The sequence below is a fragment of the Syngnathus typhle genome, linkage group LG9 (assembly GCF_033458585.1).
Source record: "Syngnathus typhle isolate RoL2023-S1 ecotype Sweden linkage group LG9, RoL_Styp_1.0, whole genome shotgun sequence".
Taxonomy (NCBI): domain Eukaryota; kingdom Metazoa; phylum Chordata; class Actinopteri; order Syngnathiformes; family Syngnathidae; genus Syngnathus; species Syngnathus typhle.
This window is the reverse complement of record NC_083746.1, coordinates 9540713-9563302: the sequence shown is the minus strand read 5'-3', so window position 1 is coordinate 9563302 and position 22590 is coordinate 9540713. Positions and strand designations below refer to the sequence as shown.

Here is a 22590-nt window from a genome sequence, read left to right as displayed (position 1 = left end):
GTAAACTTGCTTAAGGATTTTATTTCTTCTAAAAGGTATTAGAGTGGCCAAAAACAAGTACATTCATACTTCAAATGACATTAAGAGGTAAAATGTTAACAACCAAGGTCGTCAAATGGAAATTTTAAACCGTGGGAAGAATTACCGTATTGGCCCGAATATAAGACGACCTCGATTATAAGACGACCCCCTCTTTTTCAAGACTCAAGTTTAAAAAAAGCCTTTTTCTAGACCCTGAATGGAAGACAGGTCTCTTTTTCAGTTTTATCTCAATGAAAAAAACCTCGTCTTATATTCGGGCCAATACGGTACTTCAAGCTCAACAAACCTGATCCTAGCATAGCATAGCCACCAGCTTTTGTTTTGGTGCAAAGGTGAACTCTATCCAACGCAATTGTGTGAAGGCGAAGGCCTTCACATGTATGTTATTGCTGTCCTTTATTATTCATAAATGTTCCCCATCTCCCTTACCAATTAAAATGGAGACATGTTCAAGACTTCCTGGCAGAACTTTAAAGCGCAACAGTCAGAGAAGTACCAGACATTTGATTTACGTCTGGGTATTCATGTCTCATTATCATCATTTATTTCTTGGTGTAAGCAGAAACAACAATTAGCCAACAAAAATAGCAGTGTAATGATTTGTAATGAGCGCAGTTATTCATTCAGCAGGCGGCGGTTATATTTCACGTAAAGTATACCGTCTCTTCCTGATGTTCTCTGATGTGCTACATGCATTACTGTTAATTCAAGCAACAAATTAGGTAATGACTCACATTACTGTCACTCTTTGGCAAGTGATTACATTTCAAGACTACGTTCCAGCTTTGCGGAACAGCTTTTCCGTGTATCTATCTGTTTTATTGCTCACTTCTACAATTAGTCGGGCCTTATTAGTTTCATTAGCCGTACGGTGCTGTCGTTTGACATTTTACTCTGCTCATTACAATAAAATAGTGAATAAAATCATATATGTACCTCTTGGACAAACAGACTCTGAGCGCCTTTCTCTGCATTGTCAGGCACTGTTGAGTAGAGACTTCGGCCTTGCCGTCTCAAAGTCAAAATCTGCAACGCATAGATTGAGAATCGGTCAACAAAGGCAAATTAATGTGACACAGAAGATAAAGCATACTCAACAAAAAAAAAAAGTGAAACAAAATCAAGTATGACCGAATGTAAACTCTGGTTTTCCATATTTTAGTACACACCCCTGAATCTGGCTCCTTGCCTATGTTGTACAGATGGTCGCCTAGTAATCAGCATCCCAGCACCTTTAATGCCTCCTTAAAGCCTTTTTGCTCACGGCTAACAAGCTCACCTCACTCTGGCCAAAAGGCATTTGCATCCTCCAATATTAGATTTTCTATGTACACAGAACATACCTGAAATTTACAGATCTGTATTTTCTAGCAATGATTATTTTCCTCGGATCCTTGCGGGAGAATTATTTCTGTCATTAAATCACTGTAAAACTAACTAAGTGATTCGACCCCACTAAATCCCCGTGATCGCAGGGGGGGAATATAAATACAAGCTTTAAATGAGAGAAGTTAATCTGGGTGCAAGTGTTCTGCTTTTATGCAAGTGGGCTGCTAGACTCGACAGTTTTTCTGTGTCACCGCACGATTTAGACGTCTTTTATCTAAGACTTTGCCAATATCTAGTTTGTACTACAGCAATCAAATATCAAATATCAAATCAAATAATCAATCAAGATTATTTCCCTTTGACAAAACCAACACAATTGTTTTCAAGTTAACTTGTAACACATGACAAAACAATAAGGTTGGACAAAAACATTTCAGGAAATTGATATCAAGTGTAGCACTTCATTGAGCTACAAATGAACACATGCTTTTTTTTTTTTTTTTACTATGTGCAATTTATACTCCCGAGTGATTTATAGTCCAAAAAAAAAGACAATTGTGCAAAAACACTTCACAGTTGTAAAACAAAAGGAAAAACAGCCAGGGTTAATTAAGTCTGCTTTCTTCTGCCCCAAGGCAAAACATTCTTAATAAAAAGATTCATATACTTGAAATGCCGTGAGTCTCATGAGTCAGGGGAGGATAGAAGAAAAAAGGTAGTAACGCCCAAATGACGCTTTGTTTTTGATGGATGGACTTCAAACTGATATTTTGGACAAATACCAACGGACTCATCGAGAGAGTGGGGAGAAAGTGCGCTATGCCAACAAATTGGAAATACAAAACAGATGGAGGGAGTATAAACATTGTCTTAGAGAAAAACAGCAGCAACATATGATTTTTGATGCGTCATAATAATAATAGAATACAGAAGATATCGGACACAAACTCTGATAAGGACGAACAAACACTGGACCTTTCATAATAATAACTCACTGACAAAGGAGCTCTTTCTTCCTGCTGAAAGCTTAGCTAAAATTTTAACAGGAGTCTATAGAGGCATGAGCAGATGTCATGTTCAATCAGTGAGCGACCAGAAGTCGGAATCACCTGTCAGACCTCGACAATGTACCATTTGTGCGTCCTGCTACTATGCTCGCTTCACAGCAGGCAAGAACATGAAACATTCAAAGATAAAGTAATGGCTGCACAACTGGGACTTTTAGCGGCTAAGCCCGTTCAAGTGTCTGTAATGATCATGTCAATTATAAATGTACTGCTAACTTGCGATAAGAGTTACCTCGATCAAGATAAAATGTGTGGTTTGATTTGTGACCTCTACACAACTTTGCATTTATGACCGTTACCTTAATGTTAAACCATAATGAGTTGGTTTTTTTGGTACACTTTAGACCTTTAGCAAGTCAACTGAAGCAAAGATGGATTGACGTGGGGAATGCCAGAGACAGGTGAGCGTTACTATGGTAACAGGAGCCTGCAGTATAAACGAGAATGCTACATTTCATTGTATTTTTTAAGAAGTTAGTGTAGTGTGCTGATTCCTAAACAATACGTCAACTGCCACTCTTTAAAGGTCAGCTGATTCCCAAAGTCGAGTCTTTGGAATTAAACGAGCCTTTCCTTCGCATTGTGATTATCTGACAAATGTGTTTGCGCCCCCAGTCATTAATCTACTTTGAATAGAGTTTTATAAAAAGAATTACAAAGAAAAAAGTGAAAGTCATGGTCAGTGACAAAAAGATGTCCTTCTCTTCTCAGCTGTGAAAACAAAAATCATACTCCACCATTGAAGCATTTGATCAGGTCCTTGGCAAGGTCATTGAGCCTTTGTGAACCTTTGGTACGCTCAAAAAGTCCAATTTCCTGAGGTAAAAGCACAGAACCAGTTTTCCATTAAATGTCCCCCCGCCTCCACGTGGAACCTCGGAGGAAGCCAACGTCCTGCACAATGTGGCTGCAGATAACGCTCGCTCTGTCACAACATACGAATGAGCCAATTAAACTGATGACCCATGACATCCCCTCTTGGTACAGCATGGAAGGATGTAAACAAAGGAAAAACCGCCAAAGGTCACCCCACCCTGTACTCACAACATTGGCCCAGAGGAAAAGACTGCAGAAGGCAAACAAATACAAAGAAAGCAAGCTAGCAGTATAGAAATAAATTCGATTTTTTCCGCCCTTGCGTCATTACTACACCCTGAAACATATTCAACATTGGATATTTTAATCTAAAGCACATTTTTATTCCGTAACGTGATAGCATCCACGGTAAATCAAAACCAGAGTACCACTCCCTTAGATAAATACATAGTCCTAACTTCACATGACCTTCTCACTTCCTACCAATGCCAATCAATCTTCCTTCCTTGGATTTTTTCTTGTGAAGGTTTGCATGGTCGTAGTGGAACTCACCTCAAAGTCCTCCACCGGGAACTTAAGCATGTCCCTGAGGACATCGCTGAGGATCTGGGTCTTCCTCTGCACAAGGACGTTTTCATAGTCCAGCGGCTCGATCACCTTAGGCTTCACCTGGAAAATAAAGACAAAGTTATTATGAAATTAAATCAGCAATTCTATAGAATAATTATTATTAGCCCCACTGCTTTTCTTAAAAAGACATATTATAAAAGGATTGCAAAATTATTTCCAGAGAAGAATGATGTACGAAAAAGGTGTGAATAATAAATAATTCAGGCCACAGTTGTAAATAAGAACTTGTTCTTAATTGTTTGCCTGGGTAAATAAAGGTTAATAAATAAATAAATAAATAAATAAATAAATAAATAAATAAATAAATAAATAAATAAATAAATAAATAAATAAATAAATAAATAAATAAATAAACAAACAAACAAACAAACTACTTTCTTCACGCTCGCCACATCCCAAGCCTGTGGAAACCCTGATGGAATAAATATTTTCCAATCTCCGTCATAAAAACACTCAATTAGAAAATGCGTTTCTGCAGAATCAATGTCAGCTTGCAACTTCTCATTCGGACATCGTTGCCAAATATCTGGACAGGCAATTAGAGCAAAGAAGAAAAATAGTCTTTCAGCAAGACACACATTTTTCTTCTAATTCTTCTTTCTTTGGTTGTTGCTGGCTTTTGTCTCTTTGCACTGCCAACTGAGCATTCCCACAATTCTTTGTCTATGACCCAAAAGTGGTCAACCGCACAGCACCATGTAAAAAAAAACTCACGCAAGAGCAAGCATGCATGATCTCATCTCATTCCTCATCTTACAAAAAAAAAATATATATATATATATATATATATATATATATATTATATATATAATATGTATATAAAAACGCACTTTACAAGACACCGTAGACACCGTAATGAAATAAACTCAAGTTCACCAGTCCTTTCCACTTAGTGCTAACCCAGCATTGTAAGCATATGTTTCTGATGCACGTCATGACACACATGCAACCTGCTTTGAGACTTAATCATTGTGGTTAACCTCCGTGACATAGCACACAATATTAGAGCCAACGTATGAAAATGCCTTACCACCACCTGCGGCACTGAGTCCACCTCAGCCTCCGCTGCAGCCAAACTCTGATACTGCTGGGGACTCTCTATGACGAGCTCCTTCTTTGGAACTTTACTCGCCCTTCCTTGCATTGTCAACAGCTGTGCTAAGATACTTCCAAGAAAGATCCCCAAAAGAAGTGGTTAGCCAGCATATCCAACAGGGGAGAATCCTTGGACTGGAAAAAAAACAAAAACTTTTGGAGGTTTCTCTCAGAGTTGAGCTCACACACCCTCCTTTTTCTGCAACTGATCTGTCTGAGTGTGCTGGGCTCACACCCAGCCTGAGGAGATGGCCCCTCCTACACTACCCGAGGGGAGTTCAACACCCCCGCACGTGGATGGACGCGCTCATACGCAACTGCTAGCTGACCTCTCTACTATCCACCTGCAAAGAGAAAGCAAAAAAAATAATATTCGGGCGGGGGTCGACTTAAGGCGTTTGTGACAGCTGAAATAAGAACTGTGAGAGATAAAGATGACATCAGGCAGCGATGTTTGCCGAGCATTACTGTACCCTGTGACAACACTGACGAGTGAGTCAGATCTTGTGATAATGTCGCAAAGATAAGGTGCCAGACTCATCGGATCGCAGTGACTCATGCAAAACTGGCCTCTATAGCTTAGAACAGACCAAGACTGACATTCATCGAAAATGACACGATTGTCTTGCTTGATTTAAAACTTTGAAATTTTAAGTACCCTCAGATTTTGGTAGTCTTCTCTAAAAGGAGATTGAATATACGGCCGAGTCATTGCAAAATCAGCGGCTGACAGTCGGCCACTCATAAAAACTCATCGCCAAACCTCATGCCGTGCGGCTGGCCTTAAGTCTTAAATTAACCTGAACGACATCATTTTTGGAATGTGGTAGGAAGTCGGAGCACCCGGAGAAAACCAACAGCAGAACATGCTACACAGGAAGGACAGATCCCAGATTCGATCCAAGAACTTCAGAACTCTAAGTCAGACAAGCTAACCGCGAGGCCACCCGAGAAGTGACAATGAAGAATGTCTTCTACTCACGCTAGCTTCATGTTTTTATCTTTTATTACAGTTGTGTGATGACATTAAAATCTTACAAAACAGCCTAAGTAGACATTAAAAGGATTTTACACTGCCAACACTTTGTCAGTCTAATTTTTTTTTTTTTTCTGTTTCAAATCGAAAGCTCATCCAGGTGACCGTGTAAGACAATGACACAGATCAGGACCAGCTCCTGTCTGGCTACTCGTTGATACAACTCCTCGAGGGGCATTCCAACATGACACAACCCCAGTCGAGCCACCTTGGAATGGGACCGATCGTTACAGAGGAGGATGTTATCTTTTCAAGATGGTATCAGTTTAACTACAGGAGTGAGACTCGGTCAGCTTTCCAACAGCTGCTCCTCTTCCAACGTCACACTTAGGCAATAATGTCTCGATCCAAGTGTGTCTGTGAAAACTGGCTGACAAAGTCTACCACCTTTATCATCCACCGAAATACGAGGAACCGCCGGTTCTGATTGCGATCAGCATTTTTTAGTTTATGGAGGAAGTCAACGTGTTTAAAAAAGATGCTGAGGTTGACGCACCACGTGAAATTATGGGGAGTGGCATGCAGCGGAGCCTGTTAGTAATCACAAAGCGCAAAGAAAGTAAAACAAAGTGGACATTGTGTAATTTTTCACCCATTTTAGCAGAGTAGCATTAATTGCGCTAGTTGCTACCAGCTGTTGAAATCTATCGTGCCTGCGTCTCAAACTACGCAACCATTGATACAAAATACAATCGTTATAAAATGACACTTGGTAAACAAAGTCATTTTCAAGGGATGACTACACTGCTAGCAACTCTTCATGATTTGTAAGCAGATGATGACTCCAAACTCTCTCTAGATTTAAAGGCCCACAACAAGACCCACTTAAAAGCAGCAGCAATGCTCACGCTGTTTTATAGCCACTTCTGGCTACACTTCACAAATGTACCCTGTGTTTTCTTTTTTTTCAACAGATGTTGACATTAAGTGATACAAAACATCTTTTCAGCCTCTCCCCACACACACGGAAAAGAGAATTGAATTTGCTGCCTGGAAACACGATTTAAAGAGGCTAATTTTAGCCGCTACAAAATAATGGGCCCATGTGTCATATATACACACGGAGAGTCCCTGAGGAAGTCACCGGAAGGCTTCGTGTGCCCTCATTTTAGCTGTCTGTCTGGTGAACTCCTCAACTGTTCATAGTACACCATTTTTTTCTATCAGTATGAGGAAATCACTTTAATTACTCACTGATAAACTACCAAGACCTCTATTACTTTTGTTATTTAAATTTTCATTTAACATAATGCTAACTAAACAACAGATAAAAGAACACTATTCTTAGGTTTATTCTTGGTTGCTACGATTCAATATCTTGCAAACGTTACCTGCAAGTTGCACTGGTCACGCTTTAACAGGACCGTATTTGTATTGTTCATTTACGTAATAAAGACTTGATAGGATCTTGGTGTAAGCCGTAGCAAAACAGGGTGGAACCTGGAATGTAAGGAAAAACACAGCCCACCCCTTAGCTTCTCTTAGGAACCAGAGACCACCACCCATGAGCCTCCAGAGAGTTCCGACACTGAAATTCATCAAAACATGCCATGTAGAACTTAGGAAAGAGTAAGAAAGTCTGGATTTGTTTTGCAAATACATGTACTCAGTATCAACCTTTTAACGGACTATCAGAAGCACAGACAGAAAAATCAATCTGTCAAAGATTTAATACAGCTTCTTAATGATCACTGCAGAGACTAATTTAAATGGTGCTCCAATACAATCAATCTACTACTTGGATGTCTTTTCAGAGAATCTAACGGTGGGATCTGAAGATAATGGGCCAGGTTTCAACAATTAGGTTGAAATGTCTGAAAAGATGGAGGCAATTACCAGGAAACAAAGCCTGCGGCTGTTGATGTTTTACTGTTGAGGCACAAGTAGCGAAATGAGCGCCGCATAGAGGTGACCGTGAAGGCCATCTGTGATGATAAAGCGAATGTAAATGAATATTTCTTTGTAGACTACAAACAAAAACATTGCGGAGGAAAAAAAATGCTATGACAGACAGTCTGGTTTGTCCTTGGAGGTTCCTAAAGGAGGCATAGCATAGCGTAGCATAATAGCATAGCGTCTTCACCAAGTCAAACTAATCACAGTAGGAAGAAGTCTGTGTGTGTGTAATTTCACACTTGATGGATGGGTAGGGACTCCAGAGACCCAATTATTATATATAAACCAGCTATTAAATAGTCAATTTCCCATAACAGGACCCTTTTATGATGTATTAACATTTACACACACTCCCATTACTTATCAGTGCCCTTTAAATAGTCACATTACTGGCATTTATGCTGTACATTTTTGGTGTGCCACAAGCCACATCACAGTAATATAAACACTCAAAACAGATTACTATGAAAATGGCTATAATGATATTAAATGGAATTTAACAAGCAGATAATTTATAGTTGATGACATGCAGAGCTGGTTTGGTATTCAACTCCCCCACACAAAGGAACATCTCATTAGATGTGATTCAATGAAAGCAAAACTTTCAGGGGGGGTATGTGGGAATCGCTCCTCCCCAAGACAAGCGATGAAAGACACCTCTATCTTAAACCAAGCCGGCGTCAACGCAAACTTTCTTTTGCAACAACATTCCTCTGATAAAACAAGCAGATACTTCAACACTGTTGTTGGTTATTCAAACACGAGATGGAAGTTGCGGTTTTGTGAAAGCAAAGAATGGAAAGACGTAAACAATAGCAGCCTTTTAAGCATACTCAATCTTCACAATATTGCCTGAGTGATCTTTGACCTCTTCAACTCTATTTTAAACCTCCACCCGCCGCAATCAGAAGGAATTAAAACTCGACCATTTAGAGCATCTCGTAATGCGGCCTAATGGATTGGCGAGGTGCGAAGGGTATCGACGCCTGAGGCGACCGTTGAGTGCGACACAATGGAAAATAATGTGATGAGGAAAGCACATCACATTTAACTATTGATCTGCAAGACTGCTGACAGGGGATTAAATGAACCCCATCTCCATGATAAGACCTTTTCCGATCCAAGAGAAGCCACGGTGCCCTTGACCTAATTCCTTGTTCTCAACTGTCACTGGGATTTCTGCTGATGAGCCATTACGAGAAAGGAGACGCGTTCTGCACACGCTCTCGTGAACGCAACAACAAGCAGAAGGGCAAGACAAGCTGGTACGGAGTAGCCGTAGCGTGGCCAAGCCTGTGGCCTGTCAGATGAAGAATAGCGATTGATTTCAGGAAGACAGAAAGACCTCTGTGCCCCGACGCCTGCCGGCCCCTCCTCATCCTCATCGCCATGCCAGCCCGGAGAGGCTTTAACCCATGTAGTGCTTAGCGGAAGGCAAGATCCAGCACTCCAACTGCCCTACATTTGATACGCTCATATTAACACTCTGTTATTGCTGAATCGGCTGTATTTCGCCTACAATGAATGAATTATAAATGGCTCCTGAAATTAGTATACTGCACTGGCCTAATTTTTTTTGGTTTTGTCTGAAAGACTTGTCTTGTACTCACCTAATGAAAATCATATTATATTATAATTACCGTAATTTTCGGACTATAAGTCGCACCGGAGTATAAGTCGCACCAGCCATAAAATGCCCCAAAAAGTGAAAAAAAAACCATATATATGTATATAAGTCGCTCCTGAGTATAAGTCGCCCCCCCACCCAAACTATGAAAAAAAACGCGACTTATAGTCCGAAAATTACGGTAGATAACATTTGTCTTTAAACTCTGTATGCCTGTCTGACATGCATGCACTCACAGCTGACAACAAGGCGCTCTTTTTACGACCAAGTGTACCACTGGGGGGGTCATTTTAGCCACATAAAATAAAATAAATGTAAAACTGAAATGTTTGTATTGCATCACACATCTTTGGGTTCCCTCATCGAGTCAATATATTAGAAACATAGCACGTGATGCAATTCTACACCACAACAATAAGACATTAAATATACATTAATAACCTCTTTTACAGTGTCAATCCCCACATGACATTATTATGTACGTATGAGCAGAAAATAAATATAATGGGATTGACAGAAAACATATCAAATCAATATAAATGCGAGGATGTTAGGTCTCAAGTTGAAAAGTACTGTTACATGAAGATGTTCCAATTAAATTAAGATGAATAATTCCAACCCACATACACACCTTTAGCACTCTCGGTGTGGGAAAGATACGAGACTCCCTCCGACTGATCGCTCTCTCAACCTCAGATGGCCCAATGGGCTCAGCGGTTCCTTTACAGATGTAACCGCTACAGTTCCTCTCCAAGACAGTTCGCAGCCCATCAAAGACGACCGTGCTGGTGGTGCACCCCATCCCTCCAGGTCCAAACGGGCATCAGTCAGGACCGCTTGACCCAATTCAGTCTCCTTTGCCCGTTTCCTTCTCCCTCCATGATCTGACCCTGCAATCTTCCGACCCAGGGAGGAAGCGCCGGCGTCCGGGCGCCAAGAGTGGCGACCCCGAAAAGCAGGATGGCTGGAGAATTAACACACACAGAGGAAGAGGAGAGGAGAGCCCAGCTGTATTTGTTAGCCGCTTCACTCTGTGTAGGCTGCAATAAGCCAGTCAGCATGCGAGATGCAGCGAGCTAGCGAGTGAGGGAGGAAGAGCGCAGGATGAGGGATGGGAGGGATGAGAGACCTCTGCAGCAGCCTCACTGAGTGCTGACCTTAACACTGAACACATTATATTGTATGTATATATATATATATATATATATATATATATATATATATATATATATATATAGCCTCTTTGCAGCCACGCGAATGAGTAAGAAATAAATGGGTTACAGTAAATGCGACGGTATATCCAGAGGGAGAGTTTTGCTCCCGTGAACTGGCAAACAGCAATATGGCTGAATGCTTTTCTAGTTCAAGAAAAGCCAACAGGGGTGACACTTATCAAAGTGATGCAAAATACATCAGTCAACTGCTTTTTTAAAAAAAAAAAAAGTAGGAGTATGCACAGCCATCATTGAATCTAAACACAACTTCATCATCAATCTGTTGTCCAAAGATCGAAATGGGAGGATTTGAAGATATCAGCTGCTGCTGGACAATCTGCCAAGAGCAACGAAAATGTGATCATTTGGAATGCCGGATAATAATTCATCTGAAAATGCAGTCTTTGATCAAAATGGTTTATCCACATCTCTCCCCATTTTATTGCAGCAATCCACACAACAGAAACAGAAAGGGAATTCTCGGTAATTAAAAATGTGTCACGGCGAGGCGCAGCATGCACGCCAATTAAGGCATGCGCTTTCAACTGTGCTTAAGTCACACAACGGCCACTGCACAGTGCGCACAATGCGTCAACAATAGACCGACTCCCTGAAATGTGGATTTTACTGTTACGTCTCAAAAGATTAGAACACAATCGTAGTACACTATCCAAAGAAGGTGACTCCAGTTTCCCATCAGGGTTACAGGAGGAATGCTTGCAAGCCATCCTGCATGCTGCTGCTGCTGCTGTGTTAATATTTCAGTAGCCTGGCACACTGAACTACATTTGACTGTACAATACGAAGCCACAGGGCATATCTGGCAAACCTCCACAAGAGTCGATTCATGAAATAAAAAGAGAGAAGCTCTCTGGCGCAGTAGGAGTGATTACGTTTTACTGTGTGCGAAGGAATGGAAATGTACTTTTAACCTTCATTTGCTTCGGTTTCATTTTGACACCTATGAATAACCAATAAAAAAAAAAGATAAAATAAGAAGCCTTTATTGTCATTTTATGGTGAGATACAACGAAACCGATGAAAAATTAAGATAATTAAACCGCTAAGTTAGGAATATACTGAGGTAATGCAATTCAAAATACAATCAAAATGTGCACATTGCGTAAAACAACTCCACCACATTTAAACATGACATCAGACAGATTCTGGAAGAGCTTACTTCATCAAACGTTGAAGAATTTATTCAGTGTGTGGCTTCATTACGTTGTTGTTTTGCAACATTATTGCCAAATGAAAGTATTTCTAAATTCCACACCTGTGTGACCAGTTTTGAAAAGTTTGACATATCTGCAATCGTATTACTAATCAGTGATTATTTCAGATCATAATGACTCATTGCCGTGTGTAGACGTGGTTGGAACTCAGCATCACAGGTGGCGATGACGCATTTTGTGCCTTGAGGATACAGATTCCTCCGCGACAAGAAAGGGCATGCCACTAAATGCACAAACACGAGCTGACAGGACTGCTACAGATGGTGTTGAATTGGATTGCCAACACTTATGGAAAAATTATCTAATACAATTGAGTCATGAAACAGAAATTCAATTGGTCTCAAAACACTTGTATCTCAAAATGTTGTTTAATCTGTTCGAATCAGCTCCCCAAAACAAACTGAAATATCTTTTCCAAAACTACCGTTTTTTTCCATGTATAATGCGCCCCCATGTATAATACGCACCCAAATTTTGACTCCTACTTAAGTCCGTAAACGTAAAATTATTTCAGAAAAAAGATCATCTTTGGGAACAACCGGATGTTATTCTGCCGGTCAGTATCACTGCGCATGCGCTAGCAAACTCGATAGCGAAGAAATGTCTCGGATTTGTGTAGGGTACATTGTGACAGCAAACGAGCAGGTGGTCGAGCAAGCGTCTGATACGAGAGCATTGTGTTCGTATGGAGCGTGTTTGAAGTGAACAGCAGAGAAGAAAGCGCATCTGTAATGGCGGCCTCCGTATCATATCCGAATTAAAAAAAAAAGAAAAAATTTTTTTTTTTTTTGTACCCATGTATAATGCGCACCCCAGATTTTAGGACAATAAATTAGTTACATTTTGCGCATTATACATGGAAAAAAACGGTAATAGTAATAATAGTCGTTTTTATATTAATTTCGTACATCCATGCTATTCATTAGCTCGACAATGGGATTTGTCATCAACTGTTAGCATTAAGCTAGCAGACTAACAGTTTGGGATTGTTTTAACTGCAAAGAATTGATGTATTTCATTTTGTTTTATGTCTAGTGTGATAGTAGACTTTGACTGGAAGGCCTATAAACACTTTTTTGAAAAATTGTTGAATATTTGCCCAACTGCCACTTGTTTTTTAAATTAGCCCAACCAGCACACAGAGCTTGTCTCTAATCTTGCTCTCAAGCTAAAGCAAACAAAATTGGTCGAACTGATGGCTCTTACAGTATGTGGAAAATCGGATCAGTTGTATCTCAAGGCACCACTGTACTCAATGCTATTAAGAGGACATAAAGTCAATCAATGTCCCCTTATTAGATTTGGAGGAAATTATTTCTGAAACAGTATCCTCTACCGGTGGTGAATTAAGGGAGCGCAGAGTCATTGCTGCATATGTAGCTTCTGCTAACTATTGCCCTCAACAACTCGGCTACATCTGTAGCACCGTTAAAAAAAAAAAAAAAAAAGCACTCCTTTGACCTCAGAAACTGTGACAGTCCATTTTGTGCCACTCGACTGGAATCTGCAGCAGCTGCAGAGGAGATAAGAGCAGCGGTGGCATAGATTACCGTGACAGTGACAGCATGGCTGTGGATTGTAGGTTGAAAGTAACACACCCTTGTATCATATACCATCTGGGCTATCTCACTGCACGTAAACATTACATTACGTACATCCCATGTGACCATAAAGCTACTTTCAAGTGAAACCATTGTGACTTTATTAAATTGACCTTGAGGAGGTTCAGAAAAAACATTGCGCTTCTCCTGGAATGAAACCTGCTGGTTCTTTAAACCAGAAATGCAATTACATGATGTTCCCTAGAGTTTCCCAGGAGGTAGGCAGGTGGTGGTGTGATGAATCGGATAAAGAAAATAATTCCATCCTGAAGCAGGAATGTATTTTAAATTTGAAGAAGATATGAAAGTGATTCATTAATTCTCAAAAAGAATTTGTGATCCATTTGATAATCGATTAGTTTTCGATTAATAGTTGCAGGTCGCAACATCTGTTGGACATTGTCACTACAATGCTTTCAACTTGTTAGCAGCAAAGGTTGGGTGCAGACAAAGTAAAACATCACAGGCAGCACCTGTGGAAATAGCGGGGTCATCTTGAGTTTCTCCTTTTCACTCCAAGGCGTGAACACTTTAAACAAAGACGCTAGAGGCCCCATGTGTGGCCCAGAAAGGCCAGACTCAAGAGGAGTTGGCGTGTCTTCTGAGGAGTCTTTCTGGAAGGACGGTCAAGGCTGCAGCTGTCTGCGTTTCAATGTCTAGGCTTCTGCAATGATGAAGTATGTCTGGTGGACATCAGCCGTGAATGCAGCACCACAGATAAAACCAGGCTAGTTCCCAGACGAGACCATAGAAGGACCTCAAAAAAGGGAAGTGGCTGTTTCCTGCTGATTTGTGTGTAAAGCGAGTTGAAACAAAGCTGTTTTCCCACTAGTTTGGAAATCCAGAGTTTGCGGGTAGAATCATCCATGCATTCCAATTCATTTTGGTTGGTGAGTATATTTATATGTAAGTTGGGATGTTGATGATGATATTAAAAAATACACAAGAGGACTTTGAAAAAAAAAAGCACACTACATCACAATCACAAGAAATAAAGTTGAATTGAGGATTCAGATCCTGACCCTCCGAACTGTGAAGCAATTGCGAGAGACATTTCCCTGGAGTTACACGTGGGTGAGCAGCAAACATAGGGCAGGAATTTCAAAAAGTCACATGCCTCACATTTTATTCTGCAAAATAGTTGATCAAATGATTGTGAAGAAAAAGAATGTTAGGTTATCCTGACTGTGTAGTAAAACAAACAAGAGGCCAGCATCCTCTTCCTTTAACTGGGTATTTTGAGATGGTTTATTTATCCCAAGTGACCAAGCAGAGGGGTACAACTTCCTCCGCTTTAGGGTGGAGCCACCGGGCTAAGAATAAACATGACACAATAGAGCCATGCTGGATGCAAGGTCTCCAAAGTGGCTTTACTTGAAGACAAAAAAAAATTCAAGCAGCGCCTTCACCAGCGGACGTGGTCTGCAACAGTGCCGAGGTCCCCCGAGGGCCTGCGGTCACCTTCTTATCCGTGCCAGCTGTATTTTTGCATCAATAGAACCAACACCGAGTAATCTCACATACTTCCTTACGCATGCTAGCAGTGTAACACTAAACTGCTTCAAAAGAGGTCAAATTTCAAACAGCTTGAAAAAAAGAAATACTCATGTGGTCAACTCAGAGTCAATGATGAATAATATAAAAAAATGGAGGCTTCACAAAAGGGAGAAAAATATGCTTGTAGCACCTCAGTGATGGAATGTTTTACTGCCACCTACAGGTTGATGTTGAAACACGTTAAGCTCCACACAAAAGATCAGAATCATTAGATCAGATTGCATGGATGTGTGTCACACGTTATCCTCAACATGGTAAAACAATACAACTCTAATAATCAACTGAGTCCAGAAAACAGAAGAGTACAACGATTCTACAAACACTATACACGATAACAACAAAAATGGCCACTGCTATATAGTTTCTTCAGGCATGCAGATGAAAAATACATACAAGCCCATAGGATGGCGATGGTGACTATGAATAGCAGTCAGATTTTCGGGAGCGCCTGTCACCGAGGTCTAGCTTTGACACGAAGTGTGGAAGCTGAGACGTGAGGCAAGTTCACACTGGCCTAACGACACCACAAAATTAACAAATGTACAAGAAGGCAGACAAAATGCACAAATGTAGAAAAATGTAAAAAAGTTTTCATTGTATTTGAGACTTGAATTCAATGTTACTGGGATGACGGTCGGAGGTCGATGTTTGGGAAACTTTCAGGATTAGCTAATCTGGGCTCTTTGTAATCAGTGGAAATCCTTTTGAGTTCGCAATAGCGAGCGCCGTTCACAATCAGGGGAAACAGCGGATGCACACCTGCATGATGGATAGTTGGCAGCAGATTCTGCTGCATTGCTACACCCTTGAACTCCCGAGGGTGTCACAAACAGCTGTGAAAGTTCACTTCCAGCCCAGTTAAAATAGATGCGATTTGACGTCTATAGCAGTCATTGGTAGTGAATGAGTTCATTGTAAACAAGAAAGGAAATTTAAATCAAAGAGCATGCTAATGCTAAAAAAATAGATCATATTAGTCAATACTTATGGGCGTAGTAAATATAGTAAATACAAAAATCTTTATATTAAAAAAAAAGTCCTCTGTAGTTCTGAAAATAATGAAATAATAGTAAAATATATAAAACCAAATATGCAATTTAATATGAGGAGAAAATAGTCCCTCGTGCAGTGTCACGCTGATCCAGCTTCAGCTGTTGGCATGTTGTGAGCGTGCGTCGGGGATCACACTAATTTCCCAGTGAACAGTATGGCTGCTATGGCAACTAAGATGGATTTGACATTTTTGAAGGTCTCAAGTGACCTTGAGTGGAAATAATGCCTTTTTCAGCATCAGTGATTCTGAATCACATCATCCAATCAGGAATAGTCCCACAGGACCTTGTTATTTGGTGAAAAGAAATGTTAGAGAATTTATCTTTTCACCACAACCATCCAGTTTAAAAAAAAATCGTGGTATTTTTAAAGTGCAAGATTTGAAAAAGATTGCAAATGCAGTAACATGCATGCCAGGCCAGTAGGGGGCGATGACACTGTCGAAAAACACTCCGCATGTTAACTAACTGCGCATCGTGGCTCATGGTATCACGTATGACTGCTAACTGAATGGCCTCATCACTGTTTATTTGATAATATGACTCACATCTGACAAACTAAATAAGTATATCCAATTTCTAACACAAAAACAGCCTTATGTAAAGTTTCCTCAAGTGAGGCTGAGTAGTCATGCAGAATGGCGAAGAACAAAGAAACACATTTATGGTAAATTCCCAGTGAACGCGGGAATCTATTTTAAGGCCCATTTGATAACTCAGTTCAATTTTTTGCAACACACCAAAAATTGATACTTTAGCGCTTTCTTGGTATTTATTTTTTATTTTTTTAATGACACCACTCCTGGAACTTTTCCAACACACCGCGTAACAGTCAGGAGGAGAAACTGTCCGTTCCCTCTCCTTCCCTCCCCAACCACAGTGTCAGATGAAAGAATGCAAGCTATGTATCTGCCCCGGTGAGAAGTCATTAGAGTGGAATCCCTCTGGCAGGTCACATCACAAACCAAAAGCACCAGCGCGAGGGGGTTTACAGATATTATCTTTCATTAAACGAACCGCGTGCACCGTGGGAAAAAAAAGACGCTTGTTCAAGGGAGGAGTGTCGAACCAATGAGTTTACTTAAATAACGATTACCCATCGCGTGCTCGGGTGAATTCAAATAAACACACTCTTCTCCTGAACATTCATTCATTGGAAATCCCCGATGAATGATAACACTTGTACTTTTATTTCTCGGCAGCCTAATTAAAGCCAGTTAGAATTTTAAGTAATTCCCCAGGTGATTTACGGCAACGTAGAACTATTTAAAAATATAAACAGTTCTTTCCACAAGGGTCAGTGACGGTAGGGAGCCACAGGAGATCACAGCATTCATCAGATTATCCACAGAGAACGGGTTATTAGTCTAATACTACACTCCCTGAGTCATCCGGAATCATGGCGAGTAATCAAACAAGGGTAAAGGTCACGAGGAAATGTCTGACGATATTTCGACTGGCATGAACGATAGTATCGCCATTTTCAACAATACAGGTTTTACAAAAATCCAGTCGCACTGCTTCAAGTTTGAGGACTGTATCTCCGGGAACATGAGTAAATCCATCTGCATGAGCTTCTCGCTCAGACATAACACCTGAAGTGACGCATTGCTGGAAAAATGGGAAGTCTTGCGACATCTTTCATTTGTTTTGTTTTTGCGTACCTGATTATATCCCACATAGGTGATTTTACAGAAAATTGATGTTATCAGTATATGGCAAAATGAGATTAGCGACTTTCTAATGGAAATACACAGATTATTTAGAATACACTACACCAGGAAAATATTCAAAGCAATATCTTGTATAATAGTGAAGTGGTCATCTGTCAGGTGGAGGGAAATAATGACAAGGATTAATTGTGTTGGCCTATTGCCTTCCCTCTAATCTGCTCTATCATGGGCGCAAGCTAGCAGTAGCTTCCCCGCAATTACAAGCTAGCTCTTACCGAGCCATCATGTAGGTTAGAAGAGAGAATTTATGGACATATCAAGTGGGCAGGGAGGGTAAATACACCTCTCTGGAAGAAAAGAAAACACATACGGGACTTAAAAGAAAATCTGGTAGCCATTAGTCTTCGCTTTGCGGTCGGTCAATGCGGATGAGCTTCACAGGCTTCTGTACATATTAGAGGCCTTCTCAAGGTTTTAATCCAATGAGATTAATCTTCAGTCGAAAGCAGGAGTGGAGGCCAACAATTTAGGCAGGCTGAGCTTGAGCAGTTTCACCTCTCAGCTAACAGGCCGGGCCCTGAAAACGCTCATAAATTAGTGATGGATGGCCGAGCTGCATCCACACATATGCCCTCGTATAATTCAGTTAGAACTGTCGTATTGAATGAGTATGTATGGTCAAAGTGTGCTCTGTGTTCAAAAGGGCACCATTTATTTGATACTTTGACGTAGCTCGAGGCTAAAGAGTACCGTGAAGGCTTTATTGGCTTTTCAAGGCTGCTGTGGGAGAGCAAAAACAGCAACCTGACATTTAAGTCTTTTGAAAAGTGATCCCAAAAATAAAACAAGGTTATAATAAAGAAGGAATGCTAAAGTTAGCGGTTTGAACAAATTGCTAAAATTAGCGTGCCAACCAATTAATGCTAACAATATGGTTTCTCAACATGTTGCGTTTACATGACGTGGTTAATTCAAATGACTCTAAACCTAACAAATAAAAGTTCAGAATGCTATTGATGTGACAAACATATTTATTTTTCCTTCCGAATCACACTGATGGAGCTTTGGTATAAACAGCAAAGGGATGCCGAACATTTTCATATGAGCCCCCGCCCTGCTGCTCTGCCCTTCCGTTCATTTTCCAATTGAACGGACGAGAACGCGCGAAAACTAAACAAACTGCCAGCACCGCAGAGAATGCATTCCATCTACCACTAAAACAAACCTCCTCCCAGTATTGCACTAAAAAAAAAGGCACCATCATCATCGCCTGCACAAGTAGACCGTTCACAGATGCTAAAGTCATTTTGGATGACGCAATGTATCTTCGCAAAACAGAAGCAGACAGGTGTAGTGCACTCAGAAAAACATCCAAAGACCTATTATGGTAATGTTTTTGCTTCAAAACAGAACTGCTCATCAGGCAAAAATCCCTTTAAGAGAGCGGAGGTCAGCCGAAATAAAATCAGAGGAAATCTGCACTATCTAGCAGAAGACCGCTTCTTTCCCACCACAACATGGAGCACAGGAAGTCATGGGCACTTCCTGCGGAGACAGGATGGAAAAACGTCGGCTGGAATCGTGATGTTAATCCACAGTTTTCCCTTCATGTTATCCGTGTAATCCAAATCTAAACTGGACAATTATGTAACACAAATCCATTGATCTCAGCCAGTGTGCAACAGCCCAAAGAAAAATAAAATCTATACTTCAGATGACACCGCTACACAGATGTTTCATGATGAAGAGCAGTTAGTGACTTGCTGGTACGTTTACATGACAACCTAGCAAAACATATGGACACAGCTACGTGGTTTACATAATAATGACAACTGGCCTCAGAAAAAGCCAATTATTTCCAAGCGTATTTGAAGAGCGCGTGTTATATTTCTCACTTTCCTGGACGCCCTCGCTCGACAAGTCATACATCATTGCTTAGTATTTCCGCCTGTAAACACTCTGGAAATCTGGAAAGTTTTGGACTGGAGTCAGTGATGGACTTGGTTTACTCAAATGACATCAGCATCAAGTTTCCAATCAAATCAAATAACATTGTCTACTTAAATGTTTTTCAAAGTTAGATTATGTTGAATTGGTATTGTTTTGGTATGGAGTGTGACGATTAAAGTGCATTGGTTACGCGAGCAGCCTCATGTATTATTGACCTGTGCGGGGAACTCGTGGTCACATGATCACATCTCTGCCCCCCCCCCCCCATGGGTTTATTCTTAGAGTGCTATTTATCATCTCTGAACTAAATGCACATTTTAGTCAGCAAAACGCAGAGAACAAATAGCTAGCAAGGGAGGAATCACATGAGCTCTAACAACACTGACAGTGCGGTAATTTTCAGACATGCTTGGTCCTGTAGCGTAGCTCGGAGTGGAAACATAGCTGAGAAGTTACTCTTGTGTCAATTGTGCAATCTTAGTTGCAGACACTAAAAACTGTACATTTGGGAACTTGTGAGAACACGAGTTTGATCTGTACTTCATTAAATCAGATGCCGGGAAAGCTGAGGTTGTGCGGACAGCACCATCAACTGAGAGTCAGACTATTGATGACAATTACATAACAGTCTACCATCTGATCAATAAACCGCTTAAAATTTCCAAGCGCAATTAATCAATTCCCATTATTATGGGCACAAGCATAGTATTTGTTGATCACTGAGACATTTGACCCCTGAAGGTATACTAATGGGCCCCATACTGGCTCATTATTGGACACGGGTGTGTAACCAAAACAAAAGTTAGCACCCATGCGACGAGTAAATATATTCTGAAAGTGCAGCTGTTGATGCATGGCGTCACTACAAGTGTGCTTAGCTGGGGCCTCAAGTGTGCATATACACACGAGGATGAAACTCAGGGTTGCTGCAAATGTCCGACAAGTCAACAAAGCCGGTCTGGGTGACAAACTTACAAACTGGTGTCAGGACAAATCAGAAAATTGCACTTGATCACCAAAGTGAGTCATCGAGAAATGTCAGCTGTGTGAAAATGAACTTTTTTTTTTTTTTTTTTTAAATCATGGCACATCATTGTGGGAATAAGAAGCCACAGTCCTCCGCTGTTCTTCACACAGTCCTTCTATTCGTGTGCTATTTACATGTTTCACGGAGGAATTACTAACTAGCTGTGAGGACAGCAGTTATGTGTGAGCTCGCATTCTTGCCCCACAGCGAAACACAAGCCATACATTCACTTGTACATATTTCTACATTTATGTTTATCAACAATGGAACAACTTGGAGCATTGAGCTGCAACAGCCAATGGAAGTTGATTTTATGACTAAAATTCAATTTGAGTTGTCAAATTCCTAAACAGTGGTTTTAAAATTCCATTTTACTACATTACAACTACAATTCGAATCTGATTAATTGTTCAGCCTTACTCTATGCCACGGTGACAATGAATAAATAATGTCAAGGTACGGTTGGACGTCTGGGATGTTGACTCAGGGAGGCAAGATGGTGTCCATTTCGGTTACCTAGCAACTTCTTCCAAGAACGCCGACACGCCGAACACGCTCGGACACAACAAAAGGGTCGAATCCTTTTTCACCCCCTCCTGGAAAAGTGATACTGAGAGCAGCAATGGCAGGTACGTGTCCCACAAATGTTCCAAAAGTTTGAAGGTAACTTTTCACATGCCCAAAATGTGCTGAGGTCAAGTGTCAAATATTCTGTGCAAGCCACTGTAGCTATAAATACATAAGTTGCAACAAGATATTTATTGTTGATCTAAAAAAAGGACACACACAATGTATATATATGTATATCTAAATACAGAAAATTTTAATTTCAAAAGTAGATAACCAAAATATCTAAACAACCAGGCATTGGTTGTAAAAGGCCCTATTGTGTTTTCATTCATTCATTCATACAAACTAATCAATTCATACGCTCACCCACTCCAAAATCATGTGACCCGGCTGCTTTGAGGTCACCCGTGCGCACTGCTTGGTGACAATCTTTCAAAGACGCATGAGGATCACAGCAAGTGAAGATGCACGGGAGGAGTAAGTTGAAGTTTCCTTACCACCAGCACGGACGTCCTGACCACCTCGGAGACACTTTGCCGGAGCTCGGCAGCGGTGCCAGGCTTCCCCAGTCCCCGCGTAAACTTCCTGGTCTCCGGCTGAGCGAAAGTGGTCATTGCTGAACTTCCCAAGACAAAAAAAGAAGTTTAAAATCCTCAAGTGATTCTGAGGGAAGCGTGGCTGGATTTGATCGCCTCTAATCCGTTTCTGCCATCGCCTTCAGAGCGCAACGCGAGTTCCAAAACCCGATCATGTTATGACGAAAGCGCGGCCGACTCATTCCCATTTGTGCAGGTTTTTAGTCGTTTTAGCGCCGATGTCCAGCTTGTCCCTTTGAATCATGGTTGTCATAAGAAGAGTGCTCGTATCAAGGGTGTCATTGGCCGTCGAGTCCCAGACAGGAGGTGTCAAATCTCGTGGTTGCCTCAGAGCGCTCCGCCCTCATTTTGTGGTACCTTCCTCGGCTTCACAGCCTGCCCGCTGCTGGCCCCTCCTGGACCTGGGACCGACATTCGACCAAATACATTTTAGTGACTGCTACTAAATATTATAATGCCTTGCAATCTACAATTCCTACATTTTCTATTAATTAATTCTGCAAGATTCTGTGCTCAACTCTTAAATTAAAAAAAAAAAATCTAGGATTAAAATATACAGGAGTAAAATGGCTGTATT

At 40.8% G+C, this 22590-nt stretch overlaps 1 protein-coding gene across 6 annotated transcripts in view; it reads right to left on the bottom strand.

Annotated features, from left to right (window-relative positions):
• Positions 1-22321, bottom strand: part of zmp:0000001200 (dedicator of cytokinesis protein 9) — a 40203-nt gene extending 17882 nt beyond the window's left edge. For 3 of the 6 annotated variants that reach the window (XM_061287244.1, XM_061287245.1, XM_061287246.1), the window contains exons 1-3: positions 21915-22318; positions 3807-3923; positions 979-1068 (exon numbers count right to left, since the gene is read on the bottom strand). In XM_061287244.1, coding sequence (XP_061143228.1) covers positions 979-1068; positions 3807-3923; positions 21915-22031 — 324 coding nt within the window. In that variant the 5' untranslated portion in view covers positions 22032-22318. Of the gene's footprint in view, positions 1-978; positions 1069-3806; positions 3924-4914; positions 5226-21914 lie in introns of those variants that run through there. The other 3 variants (XM_061287247.1, XM_061287248.1, XM_061287249.1) reach the window with 3 other exon arrangements.
• Between the last annotated feature and the right edge of the window lie 269 nt (positions 22322-22590).